At 48.3% G+C, this 19,898-nt stretch overlaps 1 protein-coding gene across 1 annotated transcript in view; it reads left to right on the top strand.

Moving 5' to 3' along the window:
* Positions 1-19,898, top strand: part of IQCA1 (IQ motif containing with AAA domain 1) — a 107,422-nt gene that overhangs the window by 75,398 nt on the left and 12,126 nt on the right. The window contains exons 12-15 of the mRNA XM_071562193.1: positions 4,743-4,804; positions 7,188-7,270; positions 9,995-10,102; positions 12,795-12,994. Of these exons, the coding sequence (XP_071418294.1) occupies positions 4,743-4,804; positions 7,188-7,270; positions 9,995-10,102; positions 12,795-12,994 (453 nt within the window). The remainder of the gene's footprint in view (positions 1-4,742; positions 4,805-7,187; positions 7,271-9,994; positions 10,103-12,794; positions 12,995-19,898) is intronic.

Here is a 19,898-nt window from a genome sequence, read left to right as displayed (position 1 = left end):
TTTGGAAGCAGATCATTAATTTCTTACTCAGCAGAAAATTGCTGATTTTTCAAGGCATGTGTCACCACATCCTTGGTCCCACATGTCTCCCCAACTATGCACAACATGGAACAACAGTGGATTTTTCTTGTAGCCATGAGCATGTCTGGACTGTGATGGAAAACACATCCCTCCCCCATAATGGGGATATTCTGCCCAGAAAAGCATTCTCAGAAGGATTCAACATTCCTCAGAGAAATCAGACCTTTTCCTGCACTCTGCCAGTGGGGAATGGGCACTGAAAGGGTAACTGCTTCAAGAGAACTCTTAGAGAGGAATTTTGTGTCCAGGGACAGCCACCCCAAATTCCTGATGCCACACTGGACCATCCTCTTGCTTTTAAGGAGGGAATTCTTCTATTTTCTTTGCAGAGAGACATCACAGTAGAACCAGGGCAGGAGGGGGGATGTCCCCTGCCCTTTCAAGCACACCTTAGGACAAGCAGTTTACAACTCTGAAAGGTTCTGCCAAGTCCATATTAAAAATAAAAAATAATCTGCCTGACCCTCAGGAAATAATTTGAGTTTGAAATCCTGTTTGAGAGTTGCTTTTGTGGGGAATTCGGTAAGGGCATTTTGGAGTTGGACTCTAAAGGGAAAGCACCAGGAAGGTCATTTCTCCCTTGCAAGTCCTGAGGGTTTCAGACACCTCAGCCTTGGATAAACAGAATTTGTCAGCTCAGGCATAGCCACAGCCCCTCCTTTATTCCCAGGCACTGCACTTTCCAGGCTGAACTCCCAAACCTTCAAATACCACTTACTGCTATAAAAGCTGACACTTAACCCTGCACCCAGAGCTGCCCTTGTTGCTCCTGAAGATGAGAGTCCCATTTCCCACCTCTGTGGAAAAGTGAACTTGGGTGAAGAGGCAAACTGCTCCTCTCATGGGTCTCACTGGTCTCCAGACCAAGAGACCAGCCTGGAAATACCACAAGTAATTAGATTGCACCTAAGATGGCACAAGCCACACTGCTGCCATTGGAGGCCCAGATCCTGTGCCCCTTTCCATGCTGGAAGCTCCCACCCCACAGACTGTCCCGCCCTTACAGCCCAGCACTGAGAGGGGATAGAACACATATATGTGTATATAGAGATATTTTCCTTGTTAAGAGACACACTGTGCTGGATTCTGACTCTTCCAGGTAGCTCCTGATCCAATGACTGTCACAGGAGAGGGGGTGAGGACACAACAGAAACAAAGAAATGGGGTTCAGCTCTGCTGCAAATCCCATTTTCCTTCACTCTGCCCCACAGGCAGCTTTTCACCTGCCCAGCCACAGGTCACCCAACAGGACTGTCAGCACCTGGACAAGGCCAGGCGGAGGCAAAGGCTTGAAGGGAGATTGTCTCCTAGTGAGGAATGTGGCACTTACTGACCTGAAGTTACACTTAAGAGCTTATCAAAGTCCATTGTGCTGCTTTTCCTGCTCTGCTCCCCCAAGGATTTGTTTCCAACCCAACTGCAGGTAAAGCAATGCATTGGAAATGAACACAACCACGGCCAGAGTTCAGGGAGAACATCAGAAAAAGTCAGCAGAAGGAGAGGACACAAGGACCTGAGTGCCTACAAGTTGTTGCTGCCATAGGCCTCGCTGGCCATTCCAGGCAGCTTTGGAGGTCCCTGTTTGATGAAGCTGCACAGAAACAAACCCCACAAATGGCTCTGACAAAGCCATTGCCCTCAGTGTGAAGCCAAGAGCAAAGCCCCAGAGGAGGAGGCTGGGGCAGGCCTGAGGAAGGGCTGGGTTGTGCACTGTCACTCCCAACCACTGGGGCATTTTCTGTAGCTGGTTCTGCTCAGCACCCAGAGCTCTCAGCCAGCTGTGGGGGCTGTCACCCCTTTGGATGCTGCACTAAGTCCAACAGGGATTACAGAGCAGAGCTTATTAATCAGTGGAACATCTTTGTGTAAGGACTTTTTCAGTACAAGTGTCCAAAGCTGCTTGAGTTACCTCAGCACTGTCAGAAAAGACTTCCCAACCCATGCACAGAGCAAATCTGCACTTCCTCCCTGCCCACCTAAGCATCACACACGACCCAAGGAACCCACTAAAACCCACACAAGCTGCTGCTTATTTCCCTGAAATCCCAGGAGCACTTTGCTCTTTTGGCTTTTCCAAGAGGGAGCCTATAAGGAACATGGAGAGAGATTTACAAGAGAATGCAGGGACAAGGGATAAATGGCTTCAAACTGAGGGCATTTAGATGAGGTATTAGTACAAAATCCTTCCCTGTGAGGGTGGGCAGGCCCTGGCACAGGGTGGGCAGAGCAGCTGTGGCTGCCCCAGCCCTGGGAGTGTCCAAGGGCAAGTTGGATAGGGCTTGGAGCAACCTGAGACAGTGGGAGGTGTCCCTGCCCATGGCAGGGGTGGCACTGGATGGGCTTTGATGCCCCTTCCATGCCAGGCCATCCCAAGATTCTCTGCTCCTTGGCAGCAGGGCAGGTGTGACCACAGCCAGAGGGTGACACAGATCCTGCAGGTCCAACATGAGCCAGTTTCCTTCAGTGAGACATTTAGGGTACCCCCTCCCTCCCTTCTGCTGCCATTCCAGCAGCAGACACTGCTCTGGAATCCAGTCTCCCCCAAATGTTTTCCTGAGCCCACAGAGCGAGACAAGACACCAACCACACTGAGCACTGTCCTCTGTCCCCTGCCAGCCCCCTGGCAATGATCAAAGCCCAGGATAACCCAGCCAAAGGATGGCTGCACAGGAGCTGGGCTGACACAGCAGACAGAGAAAGCAGGAGATTCCATCATAAACCATGAGCATGTTCACATTCATTAAACATTATCATTGTCTAAATAAAAGCCATTCCCAATAAGACATTTTGGAGCCAGGCCATTGTCTACAATTCATATTTCCCTTTATCACATCTCAGCCTTTGCCAAATTTCCCACAAATGCTGATGTTAATTAGGAAAACACATTTTCCCCCTGCACAGTTCATTTCTGTGTTGCTCTCGAGTTACTTCACTGGAGAGGCTGCCTTGAGGACAATACCAGTTGGCCAATAAATTCAACATATGCTCAGTGTCTTTACATAGGTAGGAACGAGCTTTTCATCCCAGTCAGACCCCAGGAAATGCAATTTCTGGCTTGTTGGAAGAAAGGCTAAAGAGACAAAACTGGAGGAAGAGCAAAAATAAACTGATGACAGTCTCGATATCTCCTCAGTTGTTCAAACAGCCAGCACATGCTTCCTTCTTCCCATTCCTTTTCTTTAAAACAAAATCTCACTGACACATTCTGAGGAGTGTTTGCTGCCAAACTTATTCATGTGAAAAAAACCCCAAAGTACAGCTCTGCAAATAGAGTTGTTTGCATTATTCTAACCCAAAACTTGAAAACATCCCCTGTTCCCAGTTAGGTCACCCACTCAGTGCTGGGTTTGGGTTACACTCCCATCTGGATTATCTTTGTGGCATCATAAACAGTGACAGGTGATGGAACCACAGGTTATTTACATTGTGTCTATCCTTGAAAACTTGGAATTTATCTATTTCTGAAGATTGCTGATCCATCCCATAAACCCCCAGCATTTTCCAGATAATTGGGTAGGATTTTTTACCTCACCAAGGCAGCCTCCAGAGCTCTGCAGAAGCATTCACTATTATAAAAATAATAAAATAAATTACTGTATTCCCAGGAAGGGGAACATAAACTTTGGGAAAGAATAAGCTGTCTTGTTCAACTAAGCATTTAAGCACGTGCTTACATTGAAGCTGCTGAAGAAACCCCCGGTGCACAAACAGTGCTGTGTAAACAGTTCCACTGAAATGGTCCTGCAGGGCTGTGCAGAGCCAGCCACAGACACCAGAGGTGGGCACTGACAGGGATTAATGATGCCCTCTCCACTACTCATTATCCCTAACCATATTTATGGCTTGGGAGCTGTAATTAACAGGGGGGTTGACAGTCCTGAGTCACATCTTTCTTATTTATGTTTCCATGAGGTTTTTTGCAACATGTATAGAAACCAGTCCCACAAGGCAAAACCTTTCTGTAGTGAAAGCACCAAAAGAGCAGGTTGTGTTTTTTCTGACCTCTTCAAGCTCCTTCCCTGAGGCAGGAGGATGTCTGATGGTGGGAGGGGAGGCAGAGACTCAGGAGCCTTTCCCCCCAGGGAAGCTGCTTATATATTTCACTTCAGTATAAAGAGAGATATAAACAGTCCCAGGAGCAGCTACTTGGACCCCACACCCTGTTCCTTCCTGCTTCCCTCTTGGGCAAGGGCCATACCCCCTCACCCACAGAGCTGTGCTCCTTAAAGAATCATGGAATCATTAGTGTTGGAAAAGCCCTCCAAGCTCATGGAGTCCAACCCTTAACCCAGCCCTGCCAAGGCCACCACTAACCCATGTCCCCAAGTGTCGCATCCACATGGCTTGGAAATCCCTCCAGCAAATGGGGACTCCAGCCCTTCCCAGGAGAACAAAATTTATCTCATATACAGACAAAAGGAAGGAGAGATTTTTTTCCCCTTGGAGTAAAATGGCCCTGGGATTCTTCCCTCTGTAGCCTCCGGTGGAAGGAAAGAGAATACTCTTTAAGGATATGATTTTTCCCTTTGGGTTCCCTCAGTGACAAGGGCCACATTCCACCACAAACATTGGCTGCTCGGGCCCTCCCTTTGCTTCAGGACACTCAAGTCTCTCTATCACTAATTGTATCACTAATTGCTGCCTGCTTTTGTGGTCCTCAGGCAGGCAAGGCATCCTCGAAGAAAAAGATACCTGAGCTGGAGAGGGACCTGACTCCTGACAGGTAAGGAGAGCCCCTCTTTGCAGCAGGTTTGCCTCAGCCTGGGCTTCCCTCCCCTTCCTACACACAGGAATTCAAATCCAAACAACTCAGCCCCAGCTCCAGGCAGGTTAGTGCCAGTGGGCAGAGCTGAGCACAGGAACACTCAGGCAGGATCTTGCCCTGTGTGCCCCTTCTCCATCCTCTCTGCAGGTGCAGAAGCTCCTGCCAGATTTGGGGACTGTCAGATTTTCCACCCTGCTGCAGACAGGCCCCTGTCCTCTCTAAATCACTCCTCACAGCTGAGGTAGAGTGTACATGTCATAAATCAGTCTGATTTATCAGTAACAGTTCTGGCAGGCCTGGCCATTTCTTGTGTACCCTTGCTCTTTTAAACACCCCTATTTTATTTGGAGGATTTCTGCTTTTGACATGACATTTTCAATGAGGCTGTTCTGCTGTCACTGGTGCTCCAGCCATTTGTCACCTGTACCCACAGCACAGACACCCACACAGCTCTCACTGCTGGGACCTGGGCAGAGCAGAACCAGCAGGGAACAGACCCAAGGCAGACACTCTCAGTCCCTGCAGGAGAGCATGGGGGGTCACCCCTCACACCAGACACACTCAGGGAGACCTGCACTCCACCAGCTGGTGCAGGCAGAGAGCTCCAATAAAACCCCTCCAGGTGAGGATTGAAAATACACATATCATGGACTGTGACTCTTAACAGAGCAGGGCCAAAGTCCAACAGGGGTGCATGCAGGCCAAGCTTTTAAAATTACCCCTGCACATACCAGCTTTTTATGTGTAAACTTAACACACAGCCAGCTAAAAATGTAAACTTCTTAGTAGCTGACTTTGAACCAGAGTTGATCTGGCATTCTGGCTCCACGCTTTGCTCTTCCCTGCTGAGCATCCCAGGAATAAGCAGGAGAAGCTCAGGTTGATCTCTGCTTTGGTACAGGGAGGTTGAGCCAAAGACTGGTCACATCACACTGACTTGGGGGAAGCTCAGGACATGCACCATTAAACTTGCTCAGTAAAAACAACAAGGCAGGAAAAGCAGAAGGCTCCCAACAGAACTGCCAGGCCAGTCCCATCCTGCCTCCTCCCTGTTTGATGATGCATTCCTGACATAAAACCACTGAGAATGAAAGCAAGAGCCAGAGCAGCAGAATCAGCAGTGCTGAAGGTGCATTACATTTTGGATTTGCTTGTTACTACTCCTGTATTAACTCTGCCACTAACACTGCATCAGACTTCTCAGCTGAAATGGAAAAAGGGCTGCAGACCTCAAGTTATACCTGTAGGTTTATCAGCCAGCTGAGGGGCACTATTAAATATTTTTATTGTAGCCAATCAATATTTGGGATGTCCCAAAAAAGACAAAAAAATAGCTCAGATATTGAGGGAAAAGAATGTGAAAAGTGTACAAAACCAGTGAAAGACGTAACAAGATAGAAATCACTATTGTTTGTACTAACAATACAGCAAGAATTTCCAACAGACTTAGTCATTTTATGCAATCCTTGCAGCAGTGCCAGAAACACTGAAATGAACGCTTAGAACTCCAAAAGAATATCCACACCAATAAAAAACCACACACCAATCAATGTAAGGGTATTAAATCCTCAATTATTGGGAGCAACTTCCAGCCAATAATGGAGATAGGAAGAAGCTGTTTCACTGGAGAACTTTGCCTATTTTATAGAATCCCAGAATGGTTTGGGGTGGGAGGGACCTTAAACTCATCTGGTTTCACCCCCTGCCATGGGCAGGGACACCTCCCACTGTCCCAGGTTGCTCCAAGCCCTGTCCAGCCTGGCCTGGGACACTCCCAGGGATGGGGCAGCCCTTCCACTGCATGTTTTCCCCCCAGTCCTCCTTTGGCCACCACAACTGCAGCTGGTGGATCACTGGTTGCTCTGCTTGAGTCATTCCCAGTGTGTTCCTGGGGACATGAGGCCGTCTGGTGCAAACACAATAAATTCCAAGAAGAATTAATGAATTACTACTAATTGGAGAGCTAAGTGAATAGGTACAGCAGTGTTAGGGTTGCTATTATTGTATAATTTAAAAATAATTTCCCAGTAATTGATATTAATGAATGAGTCTATTACACAAGTCATAACTGATCTTGTATCACCTGGCAATGGGTAAATGCAGCCAGCAGGAGAGGGGGAGATGCTGTGAGTGAGGTGATGAAAGAGACTCCCTGCCATAACACAGCAAATGGGGTTTATTGATTTCATACTGATGGCACCCACCACCTTTGCCTCTGAGCTACAGAGCACATTTATGCAGCTGAGCAAACAGCAATGGCTCCCAGGCTGGGTCAGCTCTGGGAGGCCTGAGCTGTTGCCTCCAGTGCCCCCCATTTCTGAGTGCTGTCTCCTGCCCACAGGACCATGGATTCCCTGTACCAGGAGCTGGCAGAAAGAGGATTGCTGATCAAAGCCAAGGCTGTGAATCTCTCTGATTACATTGGTCAGTACCCCCTTTTGCAGCTACTGTGGTGTCTGAGCCAACCATCCACCCCCAGCCATTCCATGCCTCTGACCCTATTTCCAGCAGGAGGGAGCTCAAGAGCAATTGCACTTTCAGGACTTTCAAACTCGAGTGTCTAAAGCCACGTAGGCAAATAGAGTCTGTTCCTGCAGAGTGCCCAGGGCCTTTCACTTCTGCTCCCAAACCAGGGCCTGTCTGTGGAGCTGCTGCCTCTCTCCAGGTACTGACACCTGCAAGCCTTGAGTGGTTCTGGGTGTCACAAACTACTCTGAGGTAGAACCAGAACATCCTTCCAGGAGCCCTGGTCAGGCTTTGGAAAGACAGTGCATGTCATAATCCACCCAGAGCATTTTCCAGGGAACAGGAAAAATTGCCCCTTGTGCTTTTGTTCACTCAGCAGAGAAGACTCAGCCCCTTCCCCTCCACCTCCCTGACTGCCCATGAACCCTGAGCAGTGCTTTGAAGCATATCTGCCCCCTGGTTTGAGTAACATGTCTCTGCCTAGTTCTGCATTTCAGACTCCTCTTGCCTGGTTCCTGTTACCTGCAGCTGCACTCAGACATCCTTTGTCTGTGCTCTGCACAGAAAAAAGGGCTAAAAACCCCCAAAGCTGCATTTTCAGACTGCAGAGGAGTCTGACACCGTCTCCAAAAGCATTTGGTGACATCCAGTAAAACCACATCAATCTTAGCAGCAACCGCCCTCTCCCCTCAAGATTTAATTGTTTTCAAGGCCATAATTTGAACCTGAAACCATCCAGAAGCAACAAGGCCACTGCCTGTTAGTACAGCGTGTCCCAGCCAGGAAAGGCAGATTCTCCCCCATCCCCTCTGAATGCCTTGCTTATATAAACTCTTAGAAGCACCAGTTCAGCCTCCAGAGCTTTTGCCCCTTCTGGTGAAGGCAGAGTTGACAAGTGTCCCCATCCAGGTTTTGCTGATTAAAGATCCTGAAGCAAAGTAAAGGAAGATTTTCACCATTCCTTTGTTCAGCCAAGCCATCAAGGTCACTTCTGCCCAACAAACATTCCCCACCACAGATGTTTTGAAAACAGCACATCTGTACCAGTGAACAGTAACAATTAACAGCTGGGAACATCCAGCTTAGGAAGAGATGGCTCTGGGCCACCTTCCCTTGACCCTGAGGACTGAAGCTTTGGCTTCTTTGCAGCACAGAGGAACACAAGGGCTGCTCCAGGTTATCCTGGCGATATTCCCTTCCCCCTGGAAGCTTCTGGGCACAGCAGTGCAGAGCACAAGGTCACCTGGCTGCCTACACCTGCACAGGTGAGGGCCCAGACTGCCACAACCAGCTCTTGCCAGCTCTGCTTCTTGAGCTGCCATCACAACACACAGAAGGTATTTAAAGCTGGCCTAGAATTGGAACTAGCTGCATTTTTTTAATCCAAACCCCTCCCTTCAAGGGTGCAAGGACAAGGTCAAAGCCTGCAGAGAAAAAAGTTCTCATCTGCTCAGCCTTCCAGGGCTGAAGCCTGAGGAAGGTCACTTCCAGTTCCTGGGGAAAGGACAAAGACTGGAATTGTGCCACACAGCCAGGAAAGGCACTGAAATGTCCCCTCTCTATGACAAACCGACATCACTGAACTAATTTTCTTGGTGACCTTATCTAAATTAGTCAGAGAATATCCACTGTGATTTATGTTCAGTTGCAATTAAACCCTTTGATGCCTTCTAATTAAATCTGTGAAGATTAATTCCTATCCAGTTCTTTTGATTTCTCCTTAAATAAAAGATAAAACCTGAAATGAATTTTATTCTTCAGAGGGGAGGGGGCAGTTGCACCAGGGCTTGTCTGCCTTTTTACCCCCAAATTACACCTCCACCTTCTCTCTCAACCACTAATCTACCTCTGCTTCAGAGAGCTCCAGTCCTCTCCTTTTTCATCCCCAATAAAACATGCTATTATTTTTCAGTAATATTCACTATTATTCAATGATATTCACATATTCAATAATATAATGACATCTCATTTATGCTAAAAATAATCATTGACTACACCATGACTCGTTTTCCTGCTTGTGGCCCATCCTCCTGGATCTTTGTTCTCTAACATGTCTCATATATGAGCTCTGACAGGGCAGGCAATGTGATTATAGCTCTGTAACAAGAGCCAAGGCAAGATTAAATCCTTTCAGCTCACATCAGGGAGTTTTAGTTTTCTTGGGCTGTTTTGTGAACTGCAAAGCAAAGAGCCCCACCAAATGAGGTGACACGTTTAAAGGTCTAACACAGCGAGGAGCTGAGCTGGGACACAGCCAGGGAAAGGCTTGTTGGAATTGCTTCTCCCGCTTTGGAAAGCCTTGGGAGAGCACACAGTTCCCTGGGGCTGCAGCCCCACAGAATCCCCAGGCCAGACAGCCTTGGCCAGCAGGGTGATTTATGGGGCTGCTCATGACTCTGCTCCACAAAGTTCCTTTAAGAGGCTTCTCAGCCCGACTGCTCTGCTGAACAGGCAGTGCACAGGCTGGAAGGGAAGTCCACAGCCTGCTCAGCTCCCATTTTGCTTTGCAGTTCACCTTCCTCAGGGCCAGGGTCCACAGCAGCACTGCCCACGCTGAGCCCCTGTCCCTTGGCACTGCTGGGCGTGTGTTATATCCCTGCTCACAGCAGTCTGGCATCCCTCAGAAATGCATTTTCTCCCACCCAGTGCCACCTGCACTAAGCCTCTGCTCCCTCCCCACAGGCCACTGGGGCAGCCTGAGGAAGGGGCTCCACGGGACGGGCACTCAGCCCCTGCCCTCACCTCCCGCCGTCCGACAGCTCGTGGCGCTCTATGGAATCCTGCCCCTGGGTAAGAGCAGCGCCGGGGGGACACACACCATGGCTTTGCTTCCTGACACACACAGCCACTTATACTGGCTTTGACAGGCCTTGATTAGTCGCAATCTGAAGCATTTTGCAGTCTAATTGCTTTTCAATTAAGCCTCCTGAGTGAAGCCGTATCACTTTAGCAGTGCAGAGAGGAGTGTGCACGGTCAGGTATTGCCTCTCCATCCCATCCCTGTTTGCATGGCAACACTTTGTGAATGGCAGCACATAAAAGGAAGTCACTTGGGGGAGATAATAGCTAAAACAAGCTCCAGTGATCAAAATTAATCAAGTTAAGGGAAGGGCTAAGGTTGCAATTTACCTTTCACAAGCTGGCTCACGTTACTCAGCACTGCACAATGCAATCATTGAAGGAATTAGTCTGAATAAATTTTGTACCTCGCAGAGAACACTTGTAAATGCCCTCGCAGTTTTAATGCCAGACCTAGCCAATATCTAACAAGGCTTTGCTGGGTCAGGTTGTTTGCTTTTAATGGAAAATCTATCCCATATTTTACTTGGGAATGGCATTAAGCCAAACTCTAGTGATTGCTAGAAGTGCCTGTCTCAAGGGTCTTTATTCAATATTTCACTTGCATCCTTTTCCCATTCCTGACTAGATTTTTCAGCCTCTACTCAATACTTCCCTTCCTGATTGGATTCCAGGGGGATTTCAACTAGCCAAGTCCTCCCCAAGGCTGTCATTGTCTGCCCATCCCCTTTGGGGGGCAAAAGTGTCCCTGCCTCCCACCCTGGCCAGTGCAGAGCCTCTGCTTCTCTAACCAGCTCCCAGAGCTCGGGCTGTTCTGTGGCTCCCCTCGGGCATTCCCTGGCTCCTGTCCCCAGAACAGGCTCCCTGTGCCATGGAAAGCTCAGAGCAATAGCGTGGAGTTCTGGTTCGTTCATTCATTCATTCTGGTGCTCCTGCTGTCCTGCAGCTCCCCCTGAAGAGCCAAGCTAACAACCAGGGGTCCAACAGCACCCTCCTCCCCAGCCTCGGTGGGGTCCTGCCCACATAACCCACCCTCAGCTGGTCTGGGGTGAGCCCTCAGGGCTTGGCTGTGGGGACCACAGCCAGCTGAGGGGGCTCAGCAGTTCTCCCTGTCTGCACAAGGCAATGTGGTGGTTACACAGCCCAGGGCTCCTCCAGGGTTGTGTTTTAGCATCACCTAATCTAGGAAAATCAAGCCCCAAGACAGGAAGGAAAAGAACCCATAATCTTTCTGCCATTTATACAATTGGTAAAAATTGTAAGGAGAAGAGACCCTGGACAAACAAAAGGTGTTGGCAACAGCAGTTTGAAAAGTGCCTTGGAGTGGAAAAAAAGGTATTATATGAGCAAAAAAAAAGTACAGGAATGGCTTCACCTTTGGGGTGATATGTTGCAGATGACATTTTACTTAATTGGTCTCCAAATTAGTTCATCATTATATAATTGTGTATTGTAGAAGGGAAAGTTTCTCTCAAAACAGTCACCTGATGGCAAGGAAAGCCCCAGCTTAAATGGCATTAAGAAAATTACAAGCAGCTGAAAGGAGAAATAATAGTAGAGGATATACTTCATCTTTAACCAGAGAGGAGTCTGCTGCTCCCCTCATAATAAATCTGTGTGTAATAGTAATAGATTGGTATGGAATGACCAATATTAATAAAGCCTGGGTGGCTGACAACTTCACTACACCCTGCACTGTGCTGCAATAATGGCATTCATCTCTGCACTCTCACTGTCATTTATTTGGGACATTAAAGCATTAGCACACAGAGAGGCAGCCTGATTGGGTTTGTGTTAAATACCATCCTTAGTGAGCTGTGCCTCTGAACTCAGAGCACTTTGCCAGCCCAAGCCATGGGCTCCCTCTGCAGCTTTGGGGGCCAATTTCCCCCCAGGCAGAGGGACACTGGTCTCAGAGACCTCCAGAACTGGATTTGTGTGTAACCACCAGCACTGCTGGCACAGGGCATTCTCAGGCACTGAGGCACTGATGTTACTGGATTACCAGTGGGCATGGATAAAGCATTTAACACTTCCTGCTACTTCCACCTCTGGAGGTTCATCCATCCCTAATTCCAACAGTGACAGCTGCAGGACAGACAAGTTCCATCCCCAGCAACCTCCTCAATCTGTCTGTGGTTGTGTTTTCCCAACACTGGCATTTCTGCTGGGCTTTCCCAAGTGATGGATCATAATTCCTACAGCCCAGGATGAATTTACCTGGAGCAGCCACAGAGACAGATTCAGAAATGTTGAGCAGTGACTGCTGCAGGCACAGCAACCCTGAACGAAGGGAAGGGAACAGAATGATCCTCCTCTAAGATGTATCATCCCTGCTCACTGAACAGCACCAACATGTACGAGGAAAAACTACCCCAAAAAAGGCAAGTAAAGGCAGAAACCAAAAGTAAAACACATGGTAACACCTGGTCTCAAAATCCTTCTTTTAGCTGACATCAATTTAGAGCTGAATTTTGTCCAAATAAAGATGTTAAATTAAAGCTACTGAGGTCACAGCTCTGGTTATGCAGAGCTGAACTCAAGAGCACTCGTGCCACAGAGTAAGGAAACAATTAATTCACATAATAAATTATTTACAGTGAATAAAAAAGGAAGAATCATTCCATTACCTTTATGGCAGACTCAAATGAAAGCAATAATAGTGCCTTATGACTTTTTACAGGCTCCCAAACGGTCCATGAGAACGCTCCCCTGGTGAAATCCCTGTTACTGGCTGGACCGGCTGGTGTTGGAAAGAGAATGTTGGTCCATGCCATCTGCACAGAAACAGGAGCCAACCTCTTCAACTTAACTCCTTCCAACATTGCTGGGAAATACCCAGGCAAGGAGGGCCTCCTAATGATGCTTCACATGATTCTCAAGGTATTGTGTCTTGGGGAATTCTCTACAAAGCTGGTTCAATTCTTTGCATCTTTTGTGGGACAAATAGGGCATTGAACTGCAGTTTCTCCATGTTGAGAAACACACACACACCTTGGGCAAAGCTGCTCAGGGTCCAGAGGGCTGCCAACCCAATTTGGAATCCCTTCCCTGCATTCAGGTGTTCAAATCATCAGCAGGAATTTCCTCACAGAAAGGGTTGTTGAACACTGGAATGAACTGCCCAGGGAGGTTTGGAGTCCCCAGCCCTGGAGGTGTCCAAGGGAAACTGGACATGGCACTCAGTGCTCTGGCCTGGGTGACAAGGCCAGGGGTTGGATTCAGTCTTAGAGCTATTTTCCAACCTTGGTGAAAACCACTTGTTGACAGGCAGTGTGTGAACCTCTGCAGAGGATTTACTGCCCCTTGAGAAGCCACTCAGGACCAGCCATATTTTTCACATTAACATTTATGTGAGCTTTGTGTTACCTTGAATATGAAAAGCATCACAGATAAAGCAAATTCTGTTCTCTGTTTATGTGCACATCAGCCAGGAATGCTTGTCATGCAGCATTTAATCAAATGCTGGGCTGGGGGTGGTCAGAAATTTCCTCTCTGGGACTGTTGCTGCACAAGAGCTCTCCCCCCTGCACTGCTCTCTGTTTACCTATCAGCAAGCCTTACAAAAGAAGGAATCCCAGTCCAGGATTACAGGAACAGAAATCTATGAAAAGTCTGGAAATGAAAGGAGCTGTATGAACTGTGAAGAACATATCCCAAACCCTCTTCAGGAAAAAAAAAGAAAAAAGAGAGAGACACTATCCTGGCAGGTTTTCTTCCCCATTCTAAGTCCTCAGCATTTTTGCTACAGAAGGAAGCTGGTAAATATTTCCAGACCAAAAACCCCAACACAGCATATGCACTAGGAAAAAGCAAAATGCAGTAATTTTCCAGTGCCAGAGGCCTACTAAAATTGGCTTTGCCCGGGATTTATCAGCTGTGTTCTATTAAATGCAGCTTTACAGGAGGTTTGGTGACAGGTGCCTCCATCCCCAGGAAGGACACGTTTCACCTTTGCTGCTGCAGCACCAGCACAGGGACTGGCACTCCCTGACACAAATTAGGGCCAGCAGATGAGCTCATACTCCCTTCCCCACTTTGCTTCTCTGCCCTCATCAGTGGCAAAGCTCATTTCTGGCTGCAGGCACAGCACACACCATTCCTCACTATCACACAGTCCCTGCTACAGCACAGGAGAAAGGAGGGCAAGCCTTTACTGCTGGAGAAGGTTCCAGATGGAGACAGTAAAGGGGGTTTTAATACATGGAAATATATAATATATACAGTACTTGGAACACAAAATGTGTGTGTCTATCTATACATATTGATAAATAAGTGTATACACACACCCCCATGTGTGTAGGTTCATACAAAGCCTTACATTTTTCCACATGACTTAAAAACAAATGGAGATGTTATCCAAGCCCTCCCCAAAATCACAGTGACTCCTCTCCTTTCAGCACTGACACTTGGGTGAAGCTGGGTGAGTTACTGGGCTGGCAGCTGCTCACAGTCAGTCACATTAATGAGGCTGTGCAGGCACTGCTTGTCGAGAGGGGCTTGTTCCAGCTGTGACAGCAGCACTGCTTGCAACCTCTTCTCCCTCCACAGCACAGCCAAGGGCTCTCTTCCCAAGGAATACACCCTCTGCATGCTCAGCACCTCCCTGGGAGGGTGGGCAGGCCCTGGCACAGGTGCCCAGAGCAGCTGTGGCTGCCCCAGCCCTGGGAGTGTCCCAGGCCAGGTTGGACAGGGCTTGGAGCACCCTGGGCTGGTGGGAGGTGTCCCTGCCCATGGCAGGGGTGGGATGGAATGAGCTTTAAGGTCCCTTCCCACCCAAGCCAGTCAATATTTCTTTGACACAGCACTGGCCTATCTTAACACCATTCAAATCACCTGCATTCCATCTCCATTCCCACTCCCTTTGGTTGTTTCTCCTCTCCCACCTTCTGCCCCCATGGCTGAGCCACTGATATGTCCAGTCTGCTGTGATTTCAGCTCAGATTCTGGAGGCTGTCAGAGCCAGCCTGGAAACAGTTCCACATCCACAGACTCTCTGAAGTTACAATCCACCTTCTTCCCTTCTTGACAATACCAAATGTGTCTCACCCCCAAGTCTCTGCCACAACCACCCCCTCCATTTGTCCTTTCATCAGTTCCTGCTTTATTACAACATCCAGTGCTCCATGCCCAGCAGGATATTCCTGCAGCTGGGATGGAGGAATTCCATGCCACAGCAAAGAGGACCAGGCTGTACCCACTAATCAGATGTCACCTTTGCAGGAAAGACCTGGGGGGTCTACAGGAGAGCATGTTGAACACAAGTCAGCAGCAGTAACTCATCCAAACACTGACAGGGATCAGCAAGAATATCACCAGCCTCTTAAAGGAATTGATTATTCCCTGTGATTTGGCAGTTATGACACCACTTTCGGTACTGGGCTACCCTGTTACAAGAGAGACATTGACAAGAAGGTCCAGAGATAACAGGGCTGAGTACATGGGACAAGCTGGACAAATCCAGTTGTTTCAGGCTAAGAGAAGGCTGGAGTGAGAGGGAGTCCAACTGCTTTGTGGGATCACACAGAGAACAGAGCCAGACTTTCCCCAGAGGTGCACAACAGAACAAGAGCCAACAGACATGAGTTCCAACAAGGAAAATTGTTTATATGCTAAAGAAAACGTTTTAGGAGAAATTGAAGGATACATTCCTGATTTGGAAGAATTTACAAACACAAGGGCAACACACACTGAAAACGAATTATTTGACAAGGGAAAGCTGAACCGTGGTACTTGCCTCCCAAAAAACCTGATTTTTCACCATGGTACAAAAAGTCTGGAGTAAACTGTGGATTTTTGTCAGACTACACTATACAGTGGCACCTATGGCAGACAAGCCACGGAAGCACAGTTGGTACTTTGCAGCTGGCAGGTGTTTAATGTTCACAGCTCTCAGCCTGTCCCCTGACACACCACAGTGCCCCTTGTCAGAGGGCCCTGCGTGCACACCATCACCAAAAATTCACCAGCACTGACACTTCTGGGCAGGCTCTCTGGACACAGCAACTGTGACTGTTAGAGCAGACTGTTAAGGCTCTGTACTCCAGCTTCCCAGAATTGCCTGCACAGAGAGTTAGCCAAGCAGAACACAGACCTTCCACTTAAAGCTGTGAGTGAGTGACAGGAAACATGACAGTTCTCTCTCTGTTATCTTACGATCCATGTAACCACCGTTAAACACCAGGATTTAGTAAATAAGGATTAATGGTGCTCTGTGATGAGGGTGAAGTCACCTTGCACTTTTGATTACCTGTCACATCTGCAAACAAGAGTTTCTGCAATGAAAGGAAACTCTGGAGAGCATAAAATGACCATTAGGAAACTTCCCTTCCATAAGTGAGTGTTGGCTGCTGGCCGCTGTTTTGTGGGAGACGCCCTAAACAAGTGAACAGCATCGAGGAAAAAATGAAACTTTAATTTGTTTCAGATGCAAGAGCCAAATTCTTTTTGTCTCCCCTTCCTTATTTTGGGGAGGAGACTCAAAAGAGACACATCAGCCCTGCTCCAGGAGAGGCTTGTGTGCTCCTCCAGGCAGGCATTTCAGTGCTGGGCAGAGGAAATGACTTCTCACAGAAGAACAGGAAAACACCAATGTTTCAATCTGCCTATTCAAAGGAGATGTAAGGGAGATTGATACTGAATAGAAAACCCATTGAAAGGGGCTGCAAACCCCAAGCCTGAGCACTTGTGGTTTCCATAAAGACACAGCAAGGCCTGCCAGGTCAGCTCTGCTCTGCAGTGAAAGGAGAGGATCTGTCTCCAACACAGAGGCACTTCCCAGCAATCCCAAAACAAAACTCATCCTTCGAGCGTGACCCAAACACGCTGCAATATTTCAATTAAGGCCCATTTCCTCAGCAGAGCTCTCTGCCAGCTTGGGCCAAGCAATGGCTCGGCTCTCCCGTGTTCCCATCAAGGAATAAAACACCACTGAGGTGCAGCAGTTCACAGGAAAGATGCACAGAAGGGCAGTGAAGGATGCACAGAAAAAAACAAACCCAGAAAGGATCAAGGAGAGAGGGTGGAACACACAGCACCACGACATGAAAGTGTGAAAATGCAGGTAGTTCACGAGCCTCAATGCAGGGCAATAAAAATGACAAGGCAGCCTCGGGTTAATCACTAGCAGAGGGAGAACACCCCTCTGAGGGGCTTTGTCCCCTCCCCCGGGGCACACAGAGCACTTGGTGCCCTGAGTCACACGTGGGAAAGTGTCACCCGTGCAACGCTGACCAGGGTGAAAGGTTGAAAGGGATGGCCAGAGGAAATGCCAGCAGGGAAGTTGGGGGGGGGGGGTTTCAGCAGCCCAGGGGGGGCCGTGCAGCCCCCCGAGGAGCTCCATCCACAGGGACACTGCACACCATCAGCGTGGGGACTGGTCAGGCTGTTGGGGTGTGCTAGTTACCAAGTCAGAGGGGACTGCAAGTGTTATACCAAAAAAGGGATATGATGGAGTTAATTTAAGATTAAATGACACAATCCCAGTGTTTGGAAGCAACATAATTTAAGTCTCCCATGAATTATGGCTTTCCCCACTGCATCATTTGTTCACAGCCACTGCTGTCCCTCCAGACAGGTCGTTTTTCTGGCAGTCTGAGGAAGCAGGCACAGCTCACCCTGGTGCAGTGACACCAGTCTGTGTTCAGCACTCCCATGGCACACAGGACTCTGCCACTGTAGCTGAAATTTGGGAACAGTACAATTAGTCTTTCTTCCAGGCATCCAGAGCAATTCCTTTCTCTTGGTGCCACTCAGCCTGCTGGAATCCTTAGATCCTTGAAGTGTTAAATATCTCCAGTGTTCAAATAGCCACGTTATTCCTGTGAGAAAGCAGCTTTACATTGTGCTCTTCTAATGTTAAAAATTAAATTCATCCTGTTGGAAGACATTACCTGCAGTCATTTTCTGACTAACACACCAGAATACAGTGGCATCATCACGGCAGCACTGGAATATTTATCTGGGGAGGCTCCCACTGCTAAGATTTAATCACAGGTTTCAGCATTTTGCTGCTCTGAAGCACTTCTGGGAGTATAAACTACAGAGTATTGAGCAGTTTTCAGCCATAACTTGAGCTTCCAGAAAGTCTTGGACTTGTTAAAGAAAATCCCATCAAATCCTTAAAGTCTGGAGGAGCCTCGTGCACATGTGCTGGGCAAGAATCAAATTTCTGCATTTTCCAGTGTAACAATTTTGCTGTTAAACTCTGGCTCTCAAGTTTGAAAAGTTTAACCCCAGCCTTTCAAGAGTGCTGTTTGATGTCTGATGACTGTTGACAGGCAGCAGGACAAGAGGGGGTTTTACAAGCCATAATGATTTTCCTGAAGAGCAAATCTCAGTGTGGAATTAGAAGGGTTAAGGAGCCATCTGCTGGCAGCTCCCACAAATTGTGGAATTGCAGCAAAGCCAATAAAATTCCAATTACAAATTAATTATGTACAGTGCGTTTAATTATCCATGGATTCAAAGTGTCCATGGATAATTCAAATGAAGCACTTCCACAGGGGGATACACAGTGAATCTACCAACAATTTAAATGAGATGCCAATGGATTCTGGGGGGCTGATCTGTCTTTAAGAGAAGAAACAGCCAGGCCCAAATGCAGAATTTGGTCACACTAATGTCTATCAACACCAGAAAAATCACAGAATCCCAGAATGGTTTGAGTTGGAAGGGACCACCTCTTTCCACCCCCTGCCATGGCAGGGACACCTCCCACTATCCCAGGTTGCTCCAAGTCCTGTCCAGCCTTGGACACTCCAGGGATGGGGCAGCCACAGGTCTCTGGGCAACAAATACATGCAGGCCACTTTCTACATTTAGATCTTTGCCTCAAGATGGAAAACACAGGAAATTCTCTGAGAGCTGAGTCTGAGGTTATTCAGTGTATTTCCACTTACTCAGTGGGGAAATGAAGGGGGCAAAAAAGATGACAGGTGTGACAACAATGAGGATTCATCCTTAAAAGTTAAAATGCAAGTCCAGTCTGCTGTAAAATGCCAGGCTGCAATTGAGGGCTGCTGGCCACAGAATGTGTCTGGGAGCCAGCCAAGGAGGATCTGCACCTCCCAGCCCGTGGTGGCCCCACCAAAGGGCAATATGGTTCCCTTTGAGTGACACAAGGGGAGTTCAACCTTTGCCAACAGCTTTTATAGACCCTGTACCTTCCTCCCCTCCCTTATTCCCCATCACTTCCCACTGCAGCACCAGACATAGGCACTGACCAGGCTCCCCAGGGCAGTGGGCATGGCCCCAAGACTGCCAGAGCTCCAGGAGGGTTTGGACAGGGTGGGATTGTTGGGGTGTCTGTGCAGGGCCAGGAGCTGCAATGGATGGTCCCTGTGGGTCCCTTCCCATTCAGGATATTCCCTGATTCCATGAGAACAGCTATGTGGCTCTCCAGGTGTGATTCAGCTGCATCACCCACACAAAGCAGAGACACCAGAAGGGGACTGTGTCCCCTTGGAAGCAAAGGCACAAGAAAAGATACCCTTGTCAGCAGCAGGACACTAACAGTGGCAAAACCACCAAGTGTAGAGAGAGCACCCCAAAAACAGGGCTGGCAGTGAGCACACAGTGTGTAAACTTGAACTGTCAGGAGTCCCCCAGCTCAAAGCTCCCTCACTGGGGCAAAGGCAGGAGTCCCCCAGCTCAAAGCTCCCTCACTGGGGCAAAGGCAGGAGTCCCCCAGCTCAAAGCTCCCTCACTGGGGCAAAGGCAGGAGTCCCCCAGCTCAAAGCTCCCTCACTGGGGCAAAGGCAGGAGTCCCCCAGCTCAAAGCTCCCTC

The sequence above is a fragment of the Pithys albifrons genome, chromosome 8, assembly GCF_047495875.1.
Source record: "Pithys albifrons albifrons isolate INPA30051 chromosome 8, PitAlb_v1, whole genome shotgun sequence".
NCBI classification, from domain to species: Eukaryota; Metazoa; Chordata; class Aves; order Passeriformes; family Thamnophilidae; genus Pithys; species Pithys albifrons.
This window is presented reverse-complemented; position numbering and strand designations above follow the sequence as displayed.